Source organism: Agelaius tricolor, unplaced genomic scaffold (genome assembly GCF_023055355.1).
Source record: "Agelaius tricolor isolate 1412-34295 unplaced genomic scaffold, bAgeTri1.0.p SCAF_61, whole genome shotgun sequence".
Taxonomy (NCBI): Eukaryota; Metazoa; Chordata; class Aves; order Passeriformes; family Icteridae; genus Agelaius; species Agelaius tricolor.
Genome location: NW_027269321.1, coordinates 564,308 through 584,780, shown reverse-complemented (window position 1 = coordinate 584,780; position 20,473 = coordinate 564,308). Strand labels below are relative to the sequence as shown.

At 59.9% G+C, this 20,473-nt stretch overlaps 3 protein-coding genes and 1 pseudogene across 3 annotated transcripts in view; 2 read left to right on the top strand and 2 right to left on the bottom strand.

Annotated features, from left to right (window-relative positions):
* LOC139605196 (zinc finger protein 23-like) overlaps window positions 1–20,473 on the bottom strand; it is a 554,146-nt gene that overhangs the window by 222,699 nt on the left and 310,974 nt on the right. The window lies entirely within an intron of this gene.
* Window positions 1,433–3,002, top strand: LOC139605239 (serine/threonine-protein kinase pim-1-like; annotated as a pseudogene).
* LOC139605238 (maestro heat-like repeat-containing protein family member 6) lies at window positions 3,794–12,110 on the top strand. Its single transcript, XM_071456581.1, has 16 exons — window positions 3,794–3,850; window positions 3,931–4,099; window positions 7,351–7,415; window positions 7,529–7,846; window positions 8,033–8,181; window positions 8,420–8,564; window positions 8,743–8,936; window positions 9,019–9,156; window positions 9,430–9,544; window positions 9,735–9,872; window positions 10,073–10,246; window positions 10,374–10,430; window positions 10,478–10,789; window positions 11,012–11,114; window positions 11,376–11,432; window positions 11,743–12,110. The coding sequence occupies exons 1-16, from the start codon at window positions 3,794–3,796 to the stop codon at window positions 11,955–11,957; spliced, it is 2,406 nt and encodes an 801-aa protein (XP_071312682.1). The 3' UTR covers window positions 11,958–12,110.
* The window catches only part of LOC139605206 (zinc finger protein 551-like), a 390,584-nt gene continuing 383,190 nt past the window's right edge, over window positions 13,080–20,473 (bottom strand). The window contains 2 exon segments of the mRNA XM_071456548.1: window positions 13,080–14,212; window positions 14,215–14,542. Of these exon segments, the coding sequence (XP_071312649.1) occupies window positions 13,542–14,212; window positions 14,215–14,533 (990 nt within the window). The 5' untranslated portion in view covers window positions 14,534–14,542 and the 3' untranslated portion in view covers window positions 13,080–13,541.

The following is a 20,473-nucleotide window of genomic DNA, read 5'->3' as shown; positions in this document are numbered from 1 at the left end:
GGCCTTCCAGTACCTGAGGGCAACACACAAGAAAGCTGGACAGGGACTTTGTACGGGGGCAGGCAAGGACAGGACAAGGGAGCATGGATCCAAATGGAGAGAGATTAGGTTTAGGTAAGGGATTTAGAAAAAAGACTCTCCTGGAACAGGTTGCCCAGAGAAGGTGGGCATGTCCCGTCCCTGACAGTGTTCAAGGCCAGGCTGCATGGAGCTCTAGACAAGCCGGTCCAGTGCAAGGGGTCCCCAGCCACAGCAGGGGGGTTGCAGCCATGGGATTTTCCAGATCCCTTCCAAGCCAAACCATGCCACGACTCCATGATTCTGGGATACTGCCCCTCCTCATCCTCTGGCAGAAAAAGAAACTTGGCCCCATGTTCCACACTACAGACCATGTCTTTTGGCAGCCTGCAACTGTGTCAACAGAGGATGAAAAGAGATGACATTACTGACACGATTTCCCTTTTCTACTTGAAAAGTAAATGCTCTGCTCCTGTCCACTCTGGCAAAATTGTCAGAAGAGGCAATTGTTCCCCATGAAATGCTTGGTCTCGTGCAAAGAAGAAAGAAGCCAGAAGCCAACAGTCTTCGTTATTGCTACATTGTTTTCTTTGGTTACTTCTCTAATAGGAATGACTTTGGGATGTGATTTGTTTGTTTCTCTCTTTCGTTCCTTGGGGCGCGCGGCGGCTCCTCCGTTGGGTTCGCGGGGGCAACGGAGGAACGGCCGCGAGCTCCGGCGGCTCCGCAGCAGCAGCAGCAGCAGAAGCAGCAGCAGCATTCTCCTGATCGGTTTTCCACTCGACTTTTCACTCACTCCCCATCCCCTTCTCCCTCTCACACTCACTCTACTCCCGTCCCGTTCCGTCCTGTCCCGTCCGTGTTCCGCCTCTCCCAGCCCGGCTGATGCCGCGTCCCGCAAGGCGCCCCTCGGCGGGGCCGCCCCGTGCCCGCCCCTGCCCGGCCCGCCGTGGTTCCGCCTCGGCCGGGCTCTCTCCGTCCTGGCTGTGGCGCCGCTGGAAGAGCCGCTCGCTCTGGTGCTGGCGGAGCAGTGCGGGCTTTTGGCTGCGCCTGGCGTGGGCTCTGGCCCAGCCCCGGCCGAGGGCCCGGCCCCGAACAAAGCCCCTGCCACGGTTCCGCCCGCAGCCGCCCCACTGCCGCCCGGCTCCCGTCCCGTGGCCGACAGCGTGGCCGGCAGCTGCCCCGCTCCGAGCTCCGCCGCTCGCCAGCTCGGCCGCCGGCCCCGAGCCGCCGCAGCCCGGGGCGGCTCGGCAAGCAGCAGCGCGCCAGGCGGGCGGGTGCCCCGGGCAGAAGAGCGGCAGCGCGGTGCCGCCCGCACAGGCGGAGACGCCTCCCCTAGAGCAGCTCTAGCGGCAGGGCCCGCTGCTGGGCAGCGGCGGCTGCGGCAGCGTTTACTCCGGTCCCCGCCTCGCCGATGGCGCCCCGGGAAGAGACGGGGCCGGCTCGGAGGGCGGCGGCGGGCGGCGGGCGACGAGCTCAGCCCGCCGCTGGCCTTGGCTCGCAGGCGGCCATCAAGCGAGTGTCCGGGAGCGCATCTCGGAGTGGGCGCGGCTGGGGAGTGAGCGGGGCCAGCGGGAGGAGCCGGCGGGGCGTGCCGGGCGGGGCTGAGGCGAGGCCCGGCAGGGCGGCAGCCGGAACACTGCGAGGGCAGCGAGCGTGGAGTGAGCGGGGGCCGCGCAGCGCCCCGGGCCGGGCCATGGCGAGCCGCGGCGGGGCCGGGCAGGGGCTGCCCGAGGCGCGGCGCAGCATCGGCCCCGCTGACGGCATCGCGGTCCCCCCGCAGCGCAAGGGCGCCCTTGTGCCCCTGGAGCTGGCGCTGCTGTGGATGGTGTCGCGGCCTGGCTTCCCCGGCGTCGTGAGGCTCCTGGACTGGTTTGAGGCGCCCGAGGGCTTCGCGCTGCTCATGGAGCGTCCGCAGCGCTGTCAGCACCTCTGGTACTTCCTGCACGAGCGGCGGTTCCTGACGGAGCCCGTGGGGCGGGGGCTGTTCCGCCAGGTGCTGGAGGCCATGGGGCACTGCAGCAGCCGCGGCGTCCTGCACCCCCACATCAAGGCCGAGAACGTCCTCGTCGACCTGGCCACAGGCGAGGCAAAGCTCATCGACTTCGGCTGCGGCACGATCCTCCAGGACACGTTCTACACCCGGATGTCAGGTGAGCCCAAGCCGGGGCCCAGCCGGGCAGCGGAGTTCCCCCCTTGGCTGGCAGAGGGGGAAGAGGGAGGAAAAGAAGGAGGGAAGGAAGGAGGGGGAATCCATCTTCAGCAAGCTGCAGCCAAGTTGCTTTTTGGCAGGGCAGGGGCTGGCTGTTGTGGAACGGGAGCTGGCTGGGAGGGAGGGAGCAGCATGGGCCTGATGAGCTGCGCCCGTGTCCCATAGGAACGCCGGAGTACAGCCCACCGGAGTGGATCCTCTTTGGCTGCTACCATGGCCAGCCAGCCACCATCTGGTCCCTGGGCATCCTGCTCTATGAGCTGCTCTGAGGGCACCTTCCTTTCCACACCAACGAGGACATTGTCTGGGGCCAGCTCTTCTTCCTGTCCCGGGTGTCTCAAGGTGGGGATGCGCCTTCAAGGCACGAGGGGAAGAACAAACGGGGTTGGGAGGGGCGGCAGGCACATAAGCGTCCTGCTCTTGCAGCTGGTGAGGAGGTGGATCTCCTGGGCTTAGCTGGAGGAGGTGGCACCTGTGCCTCTGTGCTGGTGTCCTCTGCAAGAGAGGATCGATAGGAAGCTTTTGGATGCAGCTCTGAGCACTCCTGGTGTGGCCTGGGCACTGTGGAATGTGGGAGAGCACGGACAGGAGCCTTGTCCCGCTGAGCGGTGGATTCTGGTTTCTCTCCGCAGAGTGCCAGCACCTCATCAGGTGGTGTTTATGCATGGAGCCCACAGACAGGCCAGCACTGGAGGACCTTTTTGAGCATTCTTGGCTGCAGGAGCCCTGCCTGGCCCAGGAGACAGCAGAGATGCCTCCCTGTGCTCAGTAGGATCCAGGAGCCCAGCAAGCAGCAGCGGCACGCGTCTCGTGGCGCTGGAAGAAAACCCCGGAGTGTTTCCCTGCGGCCGCAGCGCGGAGGAGAGAGCGCAGCCGAGGAGATGCTGCTTCCGCTGGTCCCCGTGAGCTGTGGAGGGAGCGGCTCTGTGCTGCCCGTCCCATTGGAGAAGTGGTGGCAGTGCAGTGAAGGTGCCACGGACTGGGACAGGGGAAACATCCCCCTGCAGCTCAATGGCATCGTGATGTCCCCGCAAGCCGAGGCACAGCTGGCCTGTTCTTCTGGAGCACGACGTGGAGCTGGGAACACCATCCTGGAGCTGGCTGCTGGCGGGGCAGAGCCGATTGGCTTTGGCTGCGGCCCCTGCCTGGAGGACACGCTCTGCGCCCCGATGGAATCAAGATGAGTCCCCAGCCGGCGCAGGGGCGGGGGGATGCTGGTGCTCCCAGGCACGGCAGGGCTCGGCCTGGCCACGCGCCGGAGGTTCCCCGCTCGGCGGCGCTGGGGAATATTAATTTTCCCTCCGGCCGCCGAGCTGCTTTTTGGCAGGACAGGGGATGGATGTTGTGGAAGGGGAGCCGGCTCCTGGCCTTGCTGACAGCTTCTGCCAGCCAGCCTGGCACGGGCTGAGGCGGGGGCAGCCAGCCTGACAAAAGCATCCATCCATGTGGATGGGGGCGGCAGAGGGGGACGGGTTCCCAAGCCGTGCCCCAGCTGGTCTGCTCTGCACGCCCTTGAGGAAGGGGTGCGTTTACGGGCGGGAAAGGTGGGGATTTTCCCCACCCATGGACAGGTTTAATTCTCACATGGAGTGGTCAGACCCTCCTCAGGCCCATGAAACGGTGACAGGCTTTGTGCTTTTTCTTGTTTCCAGGTCTTGTTTTGAATTGACTTTCGTGCAATTGTTCTTTGTTTTTCCCAGGAGGATTACACCTGGTGCCCGGACCGGACGGGGAAGCGCCTGCAGCGTCCGTGGAGCGCGTCCAGTGCCAGCGCTGCCCCAGGGGCCACGGTCTGCAGGGACAGCCCCTTCCAGAAGGACGAGGACCTGGTTTGGGATCAGCTCCTCTCCTGGCAGCAGCTCTGCAGAGGTGGGCACCTGGCTCCACAGCTCGGCTGGCAGAAGGGCTCCGGGCAGGCGGCAGCGGGCACAGGGGAATCCCGCTCTTGCAGCTGCTGAGGAGGTTGCTGTGCCGGGATTAAGCAGAGGAGGTGGAACGTGGCCTGCCCCGCTGCCCTTCTCTAAAAACAGAGAATGGGTCGGGAGGTTTGGGCTCTGAGCACAGCCAGCAGCCTGGCCCGGGCACAGGCCCTGGCGGGACAGGGGGACAGGAGCCTGCTGCCACTGACCGTGGCTCTCTGGTTTCTCTCCGCAGGCTGCCAGCACCTCATGCCATGGGAACGGCACCGCTCGGCCTGCCAGGCTGAGAGGGCTGGAGGGCGGCCGGTGTTCATTTGCTGTCAGAAATAAAATGGGTTTTTTTGTCATTGTCATCATCGGAGCGTTTCTTTCCTCCTTTTCCAAGCTCTTGGCCTCCCTTCCTCCAGGGTAATCTTTTTTCTCCTTCCTCAACCGCTTGATGGCATTTGGCAGGGGGGGTTAAGCAACATGAAAAATTCAACAACAGCTCCTGTTGCCAACTACAGCAGCCCCTTCAAGAGCCCTGAGCTTCCACCAAGGTCAGTGTGTGCCTTGCAAAAGGTAGTGCTTTGCAGTGATGGGGTTGTTGCCCTGCTGCAAAAGCTGGGAGGAAATCAGAAATGGAAAAATGTCAATTTGGCTCAACCACCGCCCAGGTTCTTCAACTTTTCCCTCTTCTCCATGACAGGCAGGCAGTGCTGGACTCCAGCAAGGTTCAAGTTCTTGTTGCTCTCTGGCATCAAAAGGGATGAAGTAAACTCTTGTACGCAGGGACTACAACAGGGCTACTTGTCAGAACCCAGGAAATTCCTCTGGCTGCCCTGGAGGACTCGAGCCCCTGCCCAGGGGGCTCAGAGACCCTGGCACAGAGCCCAAGACCCCTGTGCCTTTGATTTAGCCCTTGGAAAAAACAACCTTACATGAAGAATTGCGAGCCATGACAGTTTCAGTAGAATGATAGTGAATTTATCCCAGGGTGGAAAATAGATTTTTGGGGTTTCTAGAATGGGGCTTCAGGGGGCAAGATGGAGGAATCTGGGCTTGTCCAGCCTTTCTCCTTCTTCTTGGCCTCCATCTTCTGCTGTGATGTTGGCACTTTTAGATTGGTTTAGAGTAGAAGCTCACAGTCTAACATAGGTGATAGGTATTGGAAAGTAATTGTCAATATTGTACAGGTAGTTTTTAGGATTAAAAGATAACACCGCCCTGGGGCAGGCAGAGTGCCTTAGACTGTGTTGCTGAGAGGATCTTGGCAGGACAGGAGAAAGAATTTTATAGATAAGATACAAGAAACAACCCTGAGAGCCAGAAATGAAGAGCTCTGACTCCTTCTTTGAGCGCCGGGCTGGGAAAAGAGACTTTGGAACTTATCTCGGGCTCACTCTGACCAGCCAGAGACCCCGAGAGCATGAGTCCGTAAGACGAAATCTTGAAGGATTGGCTCCAAAACATAAATATCCTTGTTGGTCGTGTCTTCTTGACCAAGAAATTCTTCAAAGCTCTTGTAACTACAAGTCTTGCGGCCCTGTGAGCCATGCGGTGCAGATGTGAGCCCAACTCACCCTTCCTGTCTATGGAGAAGAGAAGAAAAAGCAATGGCATCATCTGAAAAACTCAGAGGTCCGCTCTCTAGCTCCTTCCAAACTCCTTCAAATCGCCCAAAGTGCGATTTAGCTACAAATAGGTGTCAAGGACTCTTAGTGCTGGCTCTTGGACTCCAGAGCAGCTGCTTTAGAATCTTTCACAGAACCCTGTGCAGTTCTGTAGTGCCAGAAATGGATCATTTGAAGAAACTTTCCCAACTGACTTGCATGGAGGTTTGTTTGAAGGGTATTTGAGGAGAAAGGCTCCCGGCAGAGCTCTGGGCTTTGGCCTAGCTGTGTCCCCTGCTGATTGTCAAGTGTGCCATCAGCTGCAGGGCTTTCTGGGCTAAAACTATCATCAAGTCACTGGGACTTGCTCTTTTTGGCCTCTAAAATCTGGAGCCACTTTCGGGGCAAATTTGGAGACCTCATCTCTGGGAGGATGGAGCAGCTAGGATTTTCCCAGTTGCTGGGAATGGTTCTCCAGGCCCTGGGTGTAAAACGGGGCTGCCCAGCAAGTGCGGATCTGCAAGATGATAAACAATTGTCTTGGTTTGAAAAGACAGGTGTCTGCTAAGGAAGGCAGAAGCCTTCTCTGAAATGGAAAATGTCAATCCCCTCCCTTCACATGATTCTCATTTAGAAATTCAAATGCTCTCAGGGAAAGATATGGGGATAGGACTGAGCCCGCAGAGCCGGGCAGCGTTTGCTGATGCTCTGAGCCCTTGCTAAAGATCCTGTGCGGGCTGTCTCAGACCCCTGGGGCCAGGGATTCCTTCCAAGCTGGGCCACTTTGGCTGGGCCGGGGGCGGCCCCGGGGCAGAAGGCAGTGTGTGCAAGGGCCCTGGGTGGCACGCTGCAGCACGGGCACCGTGCCATGGAACGGAAGCCGGTGTCCAAGGCCCCTTTGTGACACGTGGGAAATAGAAGCTTGCCCGGCTGCTGGCAACACGCAACGGGGCACAACGGGACAGAGCGGTGCCGTGAGGAGCCCCCGCACAGCGCACTCGCTCCCGTCTGACCCGGAGCTTCTCCGCAGCGCTGTTCCTGCAGCTGAGCTCGAGGCCAGAGCACAGGATTCGCTGACCCGTGGCCTTCCTGAGGCTTCTATTCTGCAGCTGCCCTCAAGGGCAGAGCGTGGGACTTGGTGCCCCGGAGCTTTCCCAAGGCATCTCTCCTGCAAGTAGCTCCAGGCACAGCCATGGAGCAGAGAGCCCCGAGAGTGCCCAAGCTGGCCTGGGTGGAGGAGGAGGAGGAGGAAGAAGAAGGCCCTGGAGCTGCCCCAGCACAGGAGACAGAAGAGGTGGTGCTGTTCCATCCACTGCAGGAGGGTGAGTGGCAGAGCTGGGCTGCAGGGCTGGAGCCTGCAGCCAATTGGCACCATGCCATGCCATGCCATGCCATGCCATGCCATGCCATGCCATGCCATGCCATGCCATCCCCTGGGGAAATGCCCATGGACAGGATGGAAGAGGGCCCGGGCAGACACCCCGAAGTGGCTGTGCTCCATCCCCTGGGGCATCCCAGGGCTCTCCCTGCCTGGGCAGCACAGGGCTGGGCTCTGTTCTCCGGCCTCTCCCGCAGCCCCTCAGCTCTGGCTGCGCTCGCTCTTTGCCAGGTGCAGCCAAGGACCGGACTCAAGAGCCAGAGCCCACCCCTGGCCTGTTCCGCAGAGCAGCGCAGGTACCTGCGGCCGTCCCCACCTGGGCCGGGCCTGCTGGCACTGCCCGGCCAAGCCCCGTGCTTGGAGCAGGCCATGGAATGTCCCTCTCTTCCTGCCCTTCCTTCTGCTGCAGGCACTGCGGAGGCTCCTGCGCCTTGGCCGCACAAAGACCGGTGGCACCGGCACCGAGGGCACGGCCCAGCCCGACCCCAGGCCCGGCGAGCTGCGGGCAGAGGCTGCTGCCAGCTCAGCGTCCTCGGAGCTCGCAGCAGCCTCTGAGCAGGACACGGCCCAGGGCAGGGCGGAGGCTGATATGGCCCTGACTGAGGGCATGGCCAGCACCCACACCCAGGCTCAGGGCGTGCCAGAGACTCAGGCCATGCCCACACTGACCGGGACTCCTGCAGCCACTCTGGAGCTTTTCCAGAAGGGAGCTGCTTCTCCACAGCAGGTAAGCAGCCTGGGGCCAGGGCTGAAGGCCTCCCAGGATCACGTGGCCCCTCAAGCTACGTCCGCTGGACCCCCTCAGCCTTTGAGGCCATCACAGTGGGCTGGGAAGGCAAGCACTTCTCTGGGGAAGCTGGGCAATTGCTCCCTTGGACAGCACTCCAAGTCTTCCCCATGCCGCCTCCTCCAGGTGTTAGCCACGGTCAGGGACATTCTCCAGAGACTGGCGTCCTGTGTCACCGTGGACGCCGGGCTGCAAATGGAGATTCTGAGCCTGACGGAAGAACACCCTGCTCAAGTGGTGATGAGCCTCCTGTGCTGTGCCCCGACGTGTGACAGGTACGGGGCACAACTGCCTTGAGAGCTCAGTGCTCCCTGGCCCGTAGGGCCCCTGGCCCTGTCCAGCCTGTCCAGCGGGCTCTGCCAGACAGGCAGAGAGCTGCGGGAGCCTCGGGCCCCTCTGTTTCCTGAGCCTCTGTCACGCTCCCTCCCTGCCCCTCAGGGCACCTGGGCTCTGTCCCCCGGCCCCACGCAGCCGCACGGGGCACGGTGCTGACGCACAGCTCTGCTCACACAGAGCCGCCGCGCTGATGTGGAGAGCCATGGGCACGTCGGGAGTGGCCGCCCAGGAGGTGCTTCCAGCGCTGCTCTCTGCCATGGAGGAGCAGCCGCCCTACGGCAGCTTCTCCTGCGGGGACAACAAGGCCGTCTTTGCCCTGGCTGTGAGTTTCTGGAGCTGGCCTTTGCGCGCCCTCCCGGTCGCCTCTCCAGCAGCTCTCCCTGCTCTCCCCAGCCTGCAGCTCCCTGCCTGGGCTCAAAGCCAGCCTAGGGGCAGCAAGCCGGGTGCTTCATGGACACCCTGGCACTGAGCGCTGCCTCGGGCTGCTTTGTCTCTTGCAGGCCACTCTGGTGCTGTGGAGGATTGCCCCCATGTCCGAGTGGCACTATGCCATTCTGCTTCATTCTCCCCAACTGTTCGTGGCTCTGTTCTGGCAAATTGTCACCACCACAGAGCAGATGCCAGGGGACATTGAGACCTGGAGCTTCTGGAGAGTGTGCTGGGAGGAACACGGCCTTCCCTGCCACCCCAACAGGTGCCAGTCGCCCCGTCCTTCCCACGTCCTCGTGGCCAGGGCCAGCGCTCCCAGAGTGACCTGGCCTTTGCTCGGCACGCAGGTTTGCAGCGCAGACCATGAAGGCTCTGCTCTCCCGCCTGGGCTTTGGCAAGAATCTGCTGGCTTCAGAGCAAAAGCAGCTCTGGGACACCCTGCTCTGTGCCAACACCCAGCACTATGCAGCGGGTCTGCTGGCCAGGTGAGATCCCTTACTCCTGCCACCACTGCCAGCATTTGTGCCCCCTGCCCAGAGTGCCCCACACAGTCCCCGGGGTTGTCAGCGAGAGGGCCTTGTCAGCAAGGGAGGGCCAAGAAGACTGGAAAAGGCTGGGAGAGGAGGATGCCCAGGAGCAGCTGCCTCCCAAGGGGCCCATGTGCCCTTGCAGAGTGTTGGGGAAAGATCAGCCCTCTGTGAGTCAGAGAGAGGTTTGCCCGCCTGGCTCAGGGCCTTGGTGCCTTTTTCCCCTGGCAGGGAGATGCGCCGTGGCTTGAGCCCCTTGTGTCCCTTCATGGCCTCGCACCTGCTCAGCCTGCTGATGGGGAAGCAGCGCCGCTGGCATCTGCCCGCCCTGGCGTTCTTTGTGGAGGTGAGCCGGGTGTGCAGCGCTGCCTGGCTGAGCTGCCTCCCAGCTCTCTGCCCTCTGGGAGCCGCAGCCGCCTGGGACGCTGCCCGCGCCCTGTGCTGCTGCTGCTGCTGCTGCTGCTGCCTGGGCCCAGCCCTGTGTGGCTCCGGGCTCCTGCCGGCCGGCTCCCCCATCACTGGCCTGTGCCTTTCAGCTCCTTGAGTGCCTGGACTTGAGCAAACATGGTCTCAGTGCCCTGCTGGTGGTATCCAGGCACCTGCCGAGCCAGTGCAGGGAAAGGCTGCGCCTGGCGCTCAGAGGCCTCGTGGTGCTCAGCAAGGAGCCCTCGCTGGTGAGAAGGGGGCAGTGGCCGAAGCCCCGCTGGCAGCATGGGACTGGGCAATGCAGACCTCTGGGCTTGGCTGGCCTTTGGCAGCAGAGGCAGCTGCTCCCAGCTCTCCTGCCTCCCGCCTCAGCTGCCCCAGTGCCCCAAGCAGCTGTTGGTGCTGCGGCCGTTCACAGCTTCACAGCACAGCCTGGTCCTGCACACAGGGAGAAGGAATACGTGGCCTCTATCAACACCTGGTGCAGCAGCTGGATGATCCAGATGCAGAGGTGGTCTGGATGAGCCTCTGTGTGCTCACACATATGCTCCAGGACAAAGACCTCCTGCTACCCTTCACCGCCCTGAAGCTGGCTGAGCCCCTCCTGCCACACTTTGAGAACGTAAGGCTCTGTGCCCCAGCCAAGGGCACTGGATGCTACCTGGAAACTTTGTGCCCTGTGCAGTTCTGGGCCTTTGCCCCAACAGGCCTGGAGTAGTTGGTGCTTAGGACTTTTCCTTTCCTTCCAGGACAACAGCCACGTGCAGCTGCTCTCCATTCAGCTCTTCTGCAAGGTGATGGAGCTGGTAGTGGAAGAGGGGGAAGAGCTTCTCACAACAGTCGTGAACCAGAGCCTTCTCCCTCTATTCTTGCGCTGGCACGATCAGAACCTGCAGGTGGCCAAGGTGAGGTTTTCTGTGACGCTGCCGCATCCCTGGCAGGGGGCTCGGCCGCCTCCTGCCCCGGCGCCTGGCGGGCTCCAGCCTCCCCTGGCTGTGGCACAGGGACCCGGGTCCCGTGCCCTGGGCTCTGGTGCCACCTGCGGCTCTCTGCCGCTCTCCAGGCCTCCAGCCAAGCCCTGCTTTGTGCGGCACGCTTCCTGAGGAGGAGGGACCTGGAGGAGCTGCTGACGAAGGAGCGGCGGACGAAGTTCGCCGAGAGCCTGGTAAGGCCAGCCCGGGAGCCCGAGCCCTGCCCCCGGTGCTCGGTGCGGGGCGCTGGCAGCTGTGGCCCTGCCCGGCGCCGCAGCCGGGCCCGCCAGCCTGCGCCGCCCCCGCTGCTCCCTGCCCCGGGCCGTGCGGGCCGGCTCGGCCGCTGCTGGGCGCAGGGAGCGCCCGGCCGAGGGGCAGAGCCCGTGCCGAGCCTTCCCTGCCGGCGCTCCCCGCAGCTGCTGCAGGACGAGAGCCGAGCGGCCGAGCAGCTGCGCTGGGCCCTGCCGCGCCTGCGGAGCCCACAGAGGCCCCTGCGAGAGGCGGCCGTCAGGTTCATCGGTGAGCCCCGGGCCCGGCGCCCCTCCCTGCTCCCGGCCCGGCTGCTGCCCCGGCTACAGCGGGAGCCGCGCCCGGGCCGCCGCAGCCCCGGCCGCCCTCGGCGCTGCCGCCGCCCTCCCGCAGCCGAGCCCTCGGGCGGCAGCGTGCGGCAGGGGCCGGCAGGAGCCCTGCCCGGGCCGGAGGGCGTGCGGCCGCAGGGCTGGCAGCGCCCGTGCCGGGCAGCTGTGCCGCCTGGCGCCGCCACGGGCTCTGTCTTGCCAGGGCTCGCCGGAGTGCTCATGATGGGGCAGAAGGAGGAGCTCCAGGTCCTCACTGAGGGTGAGTCAGGGCAGCCGCGTGGCAGCGAGCACCGCCGGGGGCAGCTGCACATCCCGGCCCCGCAGCTACACTCCGTGCCCGGGCTGCGGAGGGCTCTGCTCCCCGTGCGGACCAGGGGCGGCGGGGGCAGAGCCCAGAGAGCTGTCAGGGAAACGTGGGCGATCCGTGGCCAGCACCTTCCGGCCCAAGCCCTTGTCTCCCGCTCCCTCCTGGCCATGGCAAGAGCCGGCTGGGATGGCCCTGGCAGGAGGCTTTCCTTGGATTCCCTCAATCTGGCCTCTGACCGTGCCTCTGTTCCTCTCTCTTCCAGCTCTCCAAGCCCTGAAGGAAGATGAGAGCCCATCGTGCATGAGCAAACTGCTTCAGATGACCTTTGAAAGAAGATCTGCAGGACTTTGTTGGTCTGCTGGATCAGATGTACCGGCGTCCATCGGCGATTTCCAGTGCCCATTGAAGATGGGAGCACCTGCAGAGCAGGATGGACCAGCTGGAGCTCCAGGCACAGCTCTGGCTGCTCAGAGCTGAGCCCGTGGCAAGCTCCAGGAGCTCCTGCCATCTCTCTCCCTGTTGGCAGCTCCCTCCCTGCAGCCCTCAGGCCCTGCCCATCCCCTTTTCTGCCTCCCAGCTCAGCCCTCCCCTTCGCTTTGCCTTAATAAACTGTTTGGGTTTTTCACTTGAGCCGCGTCTCCGTGGAGCTGAAGCGACGCAAAACCAGAGCCCGGGGAGGCGCAGGGCCCTGCTGCCGTTCCCCTGCGCGCTGCGTTCTGGGCACGGACAGAGAGGAGCAAGGGCAGCTCAGGCTGCAGAGGTCCCTGTGCCGCTGCTCCAGGGTCCATTCCCAGGCAGTCAGAGCGTTTGTCGCTGATGGCTCTCAGTGCCCAGGAGCGGAATTTGGGGCGGGGGGCGGTGACCCCGGCGATGGGGATGGGGCGTGCGGGGGCAGCTGGGGCCGCACTGGTGGCACTGGGGGCGCTGGGAGCCCCCCCGGCCGCGGGGGGAGCGGGGGGCGCGGGGAGAAGGGGGGCGGGGGGGCCCCAAATTCAACCAAAGGGGGGTCGGGACCCCCAAAGGGAGCAGGAGGGGCCTGGAACCCCCAAAACCAAGCACGGGGGAGGGGATTGGGGACTGGGGGAACGATGGGGAAGGGGTGGGAGAGTGGAGAAAAGAGGGGAATATGGAATATAAAAATCTCAAGTCTTCTTTACAATACTCCAACAATGATTCAACCCAAACCAACAACTATTACTATAATATTACCAATGTATATAAATAAACAAATTATATATCAAGAAATACCTTTTGAAAGTTTTAACTCAATAACTAATATACTTTAGATAAAAAATATCTAAAAAACTAACATCCAATCTAACACACCTTAGTTAAAAATTCATATTAAAAATATACTAAACACAAAACCAAACACCACTATAATTTCTCAAACATTTTAACCAAACAATTAAACTTTAATAATATTCTTTAGTACTCTTAAAATATTAACATTATTTTTAAAAATTTAATTGTGTGTGGGTGGTTTTATTTGGATATTGATTTTTGGATTGTTTGCGTTAGATGATTTTAAAAAGGAATTGAATCAGCTGAGAAGGTGGCACTCTGCAAACAGAACTGACTGAAAATGAACGGGACAGAAATCAGTAACTCTGAAAGTTTTATTTGCTATCAAATACATCCCACACACCCAGCCCCACACAATCCCCATCCCACCTCTCCAAAAAGGGATCACACTTCTGCCTGTCTCCTCCCAAACCCATCTAAGCCTGGTGGCTCTGGAATCGAGTGGGTTTGGCATGGAATTGAGGTTTTCTGAGGTGGGAATGAGCTGTTTGGGGTAATATTGAGCTGTTTTCAGTGGGATTAGGGTTGTTTTGAGGTGACAGATCCATCCCTCTTGGCTTTTGGAGTGCAAAGAGATGGAGAAGAGATAAACATTAAGGTGAAAAAAAAAGGAAAACAAGCCACGTGTGTTCCTAACATGGACCACGGGGACTGTGGCTCACCAGGGTTGTGCCCAAAGTGCCTCCTCCAGTGGGGGATGGAGCTGCAGCAGCGCACGAAGCTCTTCCCGCACTCGGGGCACTCGCAGGGCTTCCCTTACCAGTGCCTCCGTTGGTGTCGGGTCAAGTGAGAGCTGCAGGAGAAGCTCTTCCCACACTGGGGACACTCGTAGGGCCTCTCCCCAGTGTGGATGCGCTTGTGGGTGACGAGGTGGGAGTTGTGCTTGAATCCCTTCCCACAGTCGGGGCAGCGGAAGGGCCTCTCCTCTGTGTGAATCCGATAGTGCAGGAGGAGATGGGAGCTGGTCAGAAACCTCTTCCTGCATTTATCACACTCGTAGGGCCTCTCCCCTGTGTGGGTCATCTGGTGCCTGATTTGGTCAGATCTCTGGCTGAAGCGCATCCCACACTCCCCACACTCGTAGGGTCTCTCTCCAGTGTGGATCCTCTGGTGCTTTATAAGGTCAGAGCTCCTCCTGAAGGTCTTCCCACACTCCCCACACTCGTAGGGCCGTTCCCCAGTGTGGATCCTCTGATGCTGGAACAGGTTCCCTTTGTGTCCAAAGCTCTTCCCACATTCCACACATTGGTAGGGCCGCTCCCCAGTGTGGATGCGCCGGTGCTTCACGAGGGTGGAGTTGCGTTGGAATCCCATCCCACAGTCGGGGCACTGGAAGGGCCTCTGCTCTGTGTGACTCTGATGGTGTCGGAGGAGATGGGAGCTGGTCTGAAACCTCTTCCTGCAGTGATTACACTCGTATGGCCTCTCCCTGTGTGGGTCCTCTGGTGCCTGATCAGCTCGGAGTTCCACCTGAAGCTCTTCCCACAGTCCACGCACGTGTGGGGCTTCTCCCCATCATGGAGCTGCTCATGGAGCACCAGCTCCGAGCTCTGCCTCCATCTCCGGCCGCCTTCCCGGCCCAGGCTGGCTCTTTCCCCCTCACATCCCCGCCATCTGCGTTTGCAGCCCCTCCTCGTGCGGCATCTCCGGGCCTTTTCCTCCCCATTGGCTTCCTGCGCCGTGGAGCCGCTCAAAACGGCCTCTGCCACCAGGTTCTGCCGCGGGCATTTGTCCTCCCTGCTCTCCATGCTCAGCTCCTGCTCTGGGCGAGGAAGGACAAGGACAGCATGGGATTTGCCTCCGTGCCACAGGCAAGGGCAACCAGATCCCCCCAGGGCATCCCCGGCAGGATGGCACTGCCACCCCCCGATGTCCCCCCGAGGGGCCTTTTCCGCTCAGCCTTGGACTTCTTCATTCTCCAAACATCCCCCCAAAAACCCAACCCAGGGACCCCCCGGGATATCCGGGCCGGGCTCCCCCTCCCCGCTCACCGGAGCCATGGGGGGGGCAATGATCCCACAGGTGGGGGCTGCGAATTCAGGCAGGGATCGAGACCGCGTGGCTCCCTCAGCTCAACCTTGATCCGCCCTTGTCCCTCCTCTTCCATGCCCGCTCCTCCTCCTCCTCGCTAACCCCACCTCCTTCTCCTTCTCCCCTCCTCCTCTTCCATAGCCCCATCTCCCCCTTCCCAACCCCACCTCCTCCTCCCCCTCCATCCCTGCCCTCCTCCTCAGCCTTGATCCACCTTCGTCCCTCCTCTTCCTCTCGCTCCTCCTGTCTTATCTCCACCTCCTTCTTCTCCTCCATCCTTCCTCCCTCTCCTCCTCCCCCTCACCCCGCATCCTTCACTGCTCTTCTCCTCCTGCTCCTCCTCTTCCATCCCCCCTCCCCCTCCTCTCTGTTATCTGCACCTCCTTCTCCTCTTCCATCCCGCCCCTTCCATTATTCCTCCTCCTCCTCCTCCTCCTCCTCCTCCTCCTCCTCCTCCTCCTCCTCCTCCTCCTCCTCCATCCCTGCCCTTCCCTCCCTCCTCCTCCTCCCCCAGCAGCAGCCACACCCTCGGTGCCCCGTTCCCGCAGCCCTCGCAGCCCGCGGCAGGAGCGGCCATGGAGCCGGGCCAGGTCGGCATGGGCAGCGCGGGGCTCTCGGCTGCTCCCAGCCGCTGCGGGCGGGGGGAACCCGGCCCGGGCCAAAGGAGAGGCAAACTGGGCAAACTGGGCAAGGCTGCACATCCAAACTGGGCCTTGCTGGGGACCCTGCCTGGCCCCTGCCAGCCCTTGGGGCTCCTCTCGGAACATCCGCCAGGGGGGAACGCACACAGGCCTGGGGGATCCCAGCACTGGCAGCACTGCCAGGGACTGGGCTGCACTGGGATCGGACTGGGAGCGACTGGGGCTGTACTGGCTTTGTACTGACATCAGACTGGGATCATACTGGGATCATACTGGGATCATACTGGTAGTGAGTAGGAGCCTGCTGGGGGCAATTGACACCATGTTATGGGCAATTGGCATATACTGGGAGTGACTGGGATGGTACTGAGGATGACTGGGTGCAGCTGTGAGCAACTGGGATCATGCCAGGAGGAACTGGGGGTGACTGGAACAAAAGTGAGGGTGAAAGAGAGCAACTGGAACCATGTGGAGCACAACTGGTTCATACTGGCAGGGACTGGGAGCACACTGGGCTCATCTCTGGATCATACTGGGAGGGACTGGACTAATACTGGGAGGATCTGAGAGGGACTGGGAGCACACCCTGCACATCATCCCCCAGACTGGGCCTGACTGGGAGCAACTGGGAGCACGCTGGCAGCAAATGGCATCATACTGGGACTGACTGGGCTGATCTAGGGAGCAACTGGAACCACACTGGAGGCAGCTGGGACCATACTGGGAGAGATTGGAAGCAACTGGGATTATACTGGGACCCCACTGGGAGGGCTGGCATGTGACTGGGATCAAACTGGAGCTTACTGGGATCATATTGGGGTTGAAAGGGAGCGACTGGGATCACACTTTGGGTACTGGGAGCAGCTGAGGGAAACTGGGATGATGCTGCAAGCAAACTGGAGGAACTGGGAAGGACTGGATGCATGCTGGAGGCAACTGGGATATACTGGGCATGACTGGGGGATCATACTGGGATAACTGACACCTTACTGGGGCCACTGGCAGTGCCTGGAAATGACTGCAGACATGCTGGGGGCAACTGGGATATACTGGGAGTGTCTGGAACCATACTGGGGGGACTGGAACCACACTGGGAACAACTGGGACCATGCTGGGGACAACTGGGACCATGCTGGGGACAACTGGGACCACACTGGGGGCAACTGGGAGTGCGTGGGACCATGCTGGGAGGGACTGGGATCATCTGGGGAGGGACTGGGACTAGAGCAGGGGCAACTGGGTCCAACTGGGACCATCCTGGGAGTGTCTGTAACCATAGGGGAGTGATGGAAGCACACTGGGAACAGCTGGGCCCATGCTGGGAGCAACTGGGATCCCACTGGGGGCACTGGCATCAGACTGGGAGTGACTGGGAGCAACTGGGATTAGACTGCAAGGGACTGGGATCATACTGGGAGTGGCTACACTCATACTGGGATTATACTGGGCGTGAATGGAACCTGACTGGGGCTTACTGGGAGCTACTGGGCCCATGTTGGGAGGAAAATGTGACCCACTGGGAGCAACTGGGATCGCCTGGAAGGTTCTGGAACCATGCTGAGAGGACTGAGACTACAACTGGGGCAACTGGGATCATCCTGGGAGCAACTGGGGCCACCCTTTGAGCAACAGATGGAAACTGGGATGATGCTAGAGGAAACTGGGAGGAACTGGGCAAGACTGGGATCATTCTGAGGTCACTAAAACATACTGGGAGTGTCTCTAACCATCCTGGGGGCACTGGAACCACCCTGGGAACAGCTGGGATCATGCTGGGAGCAACTGGGACGATGCTGGGGGAAACTGAATCTGCCCTGGAGGCAACTGGGCACGACTGGGACCCTGCTGGGAGGGACTGGGACTATTCTTGGGGCTACTGGGATCATCATGGGAGGAACTGGGAACAGCTGGAATTATGCTGGGAGCAACTGGGATCACACTGGGATCCCAGTGAGAGCAGCTGAGTCCATGCTGGGTTACACTGGGATCTCATTGAGAGCAACTGGAATCACACTGGGATTGACTGGGAGTGGCTGGTTTTGTGGATTTGGGGGGTTTGGATTTTGGGGGATTTTCTTGGCATTTTGAGGGGGAGTTTCTCTGGGGGTGGTTGGGAGTTTATTGAAATTTCTTGTGGCTCTTTTTGAATTTTGGGGATTTTCCTGGGATTTTGTTGGGATTTTTTGGGATTCTCAGAAATTCCTGGGGTTTTATTGAGATTTTTAGGAGATTTTGGGGCATTTTATTGGAATTGTGGTGGCATTCAGAGGGATTAATTGGGGATTTGGGGTTTTTGGGATTTTTGGTGGGATTTGGCGGGGTTTGGGTGTTGCCAGGATTTCCTTGGTTTTCCTTGGTTCTTGGGGGAGATTTTGTGGGACTTTTTCTGGTTTTGGGGACATCTTTGGGGGATTTGCAGAGTTTAATCAGGATTTTTGGGATTTTTGGCATTCCAAAGGATTTTGTGGGCTTTTATTGTGATTCTAGAGTGTTCTAATGAGATTTTGAGAGATTTCAAAGGATTTAGTGGGTTTTATTGGGACTTTTGGGGCTTTTAAGGAGATTTTGGTGCCTCTCAGCCCTTCCCCACACCCAGGGAATGCTCCAAAGCCCCCCTAAAATTCCACTAAAACCCCACAAATCCTCAAAAATTACAAGAAAACCCTAAAAAACCCCAGGGAATCTTCAAACATCCCAGTGGAACTCACCAAAATTTAAAAAAACTCACTAAATTTTCAATAAATCTCCCCCCAAAAGCCCTGTGGTGGTTTGACAGGAAATGTGTTTTTTGGGATGCTGTGTTTTTGGCCAATGGATATTCAGGCTTTAATATTGGCATTTAACCTGGCCATTGGGATATGGACACGCCTCTGAGAACACGGGGTTAAAAGCAGGGCTCTCCCCTGGGAGGGCCCTCTTGGGTTTCCGTGGGGAAAGAGTTCGGGTCTCTGCCCCGGCCCAGCTGCTGGCTGGGCGGGCGGAGGGGAAAAGCCATGTGGCCGAGAGAGGTAGGCCTGAGCCCGGGGCTGGAAGGGTGGAAGAGAGAGAGAGAGACACCGGGAGCCATCGGGCAGCCCCCCGGGAGACAGAGAGAGAGAGAGAGAGAGCCGGTGCCTGGGACTGTGACCTTGAACCTTGATAAACATGGGCCTGTGCCGGCAGCACGGCTGGGACGGAGAAGAAGGGGGGGTGCAGCCGGCCACTTGTAGGAGCTTTTAACCCCTTTTTGGAGAATGAGAACTTTACAGAACATTGACCTCTCCTAGAAGATACAGTGGAGGATGAAGAAGGAAATGGGCAAGTGTGAGAGAGGTCTGGGCAAGTGAGAGATGTTGGAAGAATAGAGAAGAATCTTAGTGGGAAGTGATGATGGAGTGGTTTTTGCTGGACTCTTTTTGTACAGCCATGGACAGAACCATGTTCCTTGTGACACAGAGACTGCATCCAGGGGGAGGCAATGCCTCAGGACCAAGAGGGTTCAGTGTTGGTGCCCCTCGGCCCCAGGGGGTGAAATATGGGGGGGACAGGTGTCCCAAAGGAGAGACTGTGCCCTTTTTGGAACGGGACAAAGCATCCTTAAAAAGACAACCCTAGAAGCAGCTCTGGTCCATGTTCAGTGGTGAGAGCGCTGGACATGAAAGGAAGAGGTCCCCATTGGCACAAGAAGGACTCCTTCTCCTCTTGATGAATGAGGATTGAGTATTCTGAAGGGTGGTGCCAGACTGAGAGTCGATGATTTGGGGGATGTGCTGTGTTGGGAATTTGGTCGGGAGGAGGAGATGTATTTGTGAAGTTTTCATTTTCCTTGTGTGTTTCTTTTTTTTTTTCTTTTTTCTTTTTTTCCTTTCCCTTGTAGTTTAGTTAATAATTTTTTTTTTCCTAAGTGGGAGCCTGCTGTGCTTATTCCTGGTCCCATCTCACAGCAGAAACCAGGGAGAGGGTATTCTCATGGGGGCACTGGCATTGTGCCAGTGTCAAACCATGACACAGTGTAGGGGGTTGTGCTGCTTAAGGGGGAGCCAGGGGCTGCCTCAGCAGTTCCTACTCTCATCTGGTCATTTGGGTTGGCCTTGACATCCCAAGTATGGCTTTGTCAGCCTCAGACGCAGGAGAGGGGTTTCATTCTTCACTTCCATGTATCCACAAGCCCTGGTTTTGACAATAATTCAGAAATTTGGGGAAGAACAGACAAATGAATGAAACAGTGTGGCCAAGCAGATGCAGAGACAAGGAGATGAGCAGCAGGGTGCTGGAAAGGAGCCCTGCTCTGAGGCTGATCCACTCCTCTGTGCCCCTCGGCAAGGTGGGGAAGGGGCTGTAAAGCCCCGTTTGAGCTGAGAGCACGAAGCAACTGCAGTTCCCCCCATCTTCCGAGGGCAGAGAGAAGCGAGCACGGCGCGGAATTGCAAAGCACAGCCCTGCAGCCCCGCGCTGCCCTCTCCCTCTTTCTCCCTGCGCGCAGCCCAGCGGTGGCCACAGGGCAGGGTGACCCCGCCGCCCGCGGCCGCCCGCACCCGGCACAGGCGGCGATCGCCAGCCCCCCGCAGCATCTGGGGCTCAGGCTGCCTCTTGCCGGGCACCTCATCGCTCTCCATCCATGCTGCTGGTCCGGGATGAGCCTGCGGCCGCCCAGAGCAGCATCTGCCCGCGGCAGGAGCAGCGCTGCCGGCCCCGGGCTGCGAGCGGGCGGCCCCGGCCGATGCTTCCCGAGCGGCTGCAGGCGCTTGGAGTGAGAAAGGAATGTTCTTCCTGTGCCGCCCCATCCCCTTTCAGAGCCCTGCGTTTCCCAGCCGGCCGGATGATTCCCTTCCCAATATATTCTTCCCTTCAGCTGTCTGTCACTATTTCAGGGGTTTCTCCAGCCTGTAGTAACATAGTCAGTCTTTATGCTGGCTTAGGGGAAACATTTCCCTGCAAGACTCAGAGCTTGAGCTCATCTCCTTGCCCCAGTGAGGGATTCACCTGCAAAGTGCACGCAGACACCTCTGTGACTTTTTTGGATGCAGCTCTTGGAAG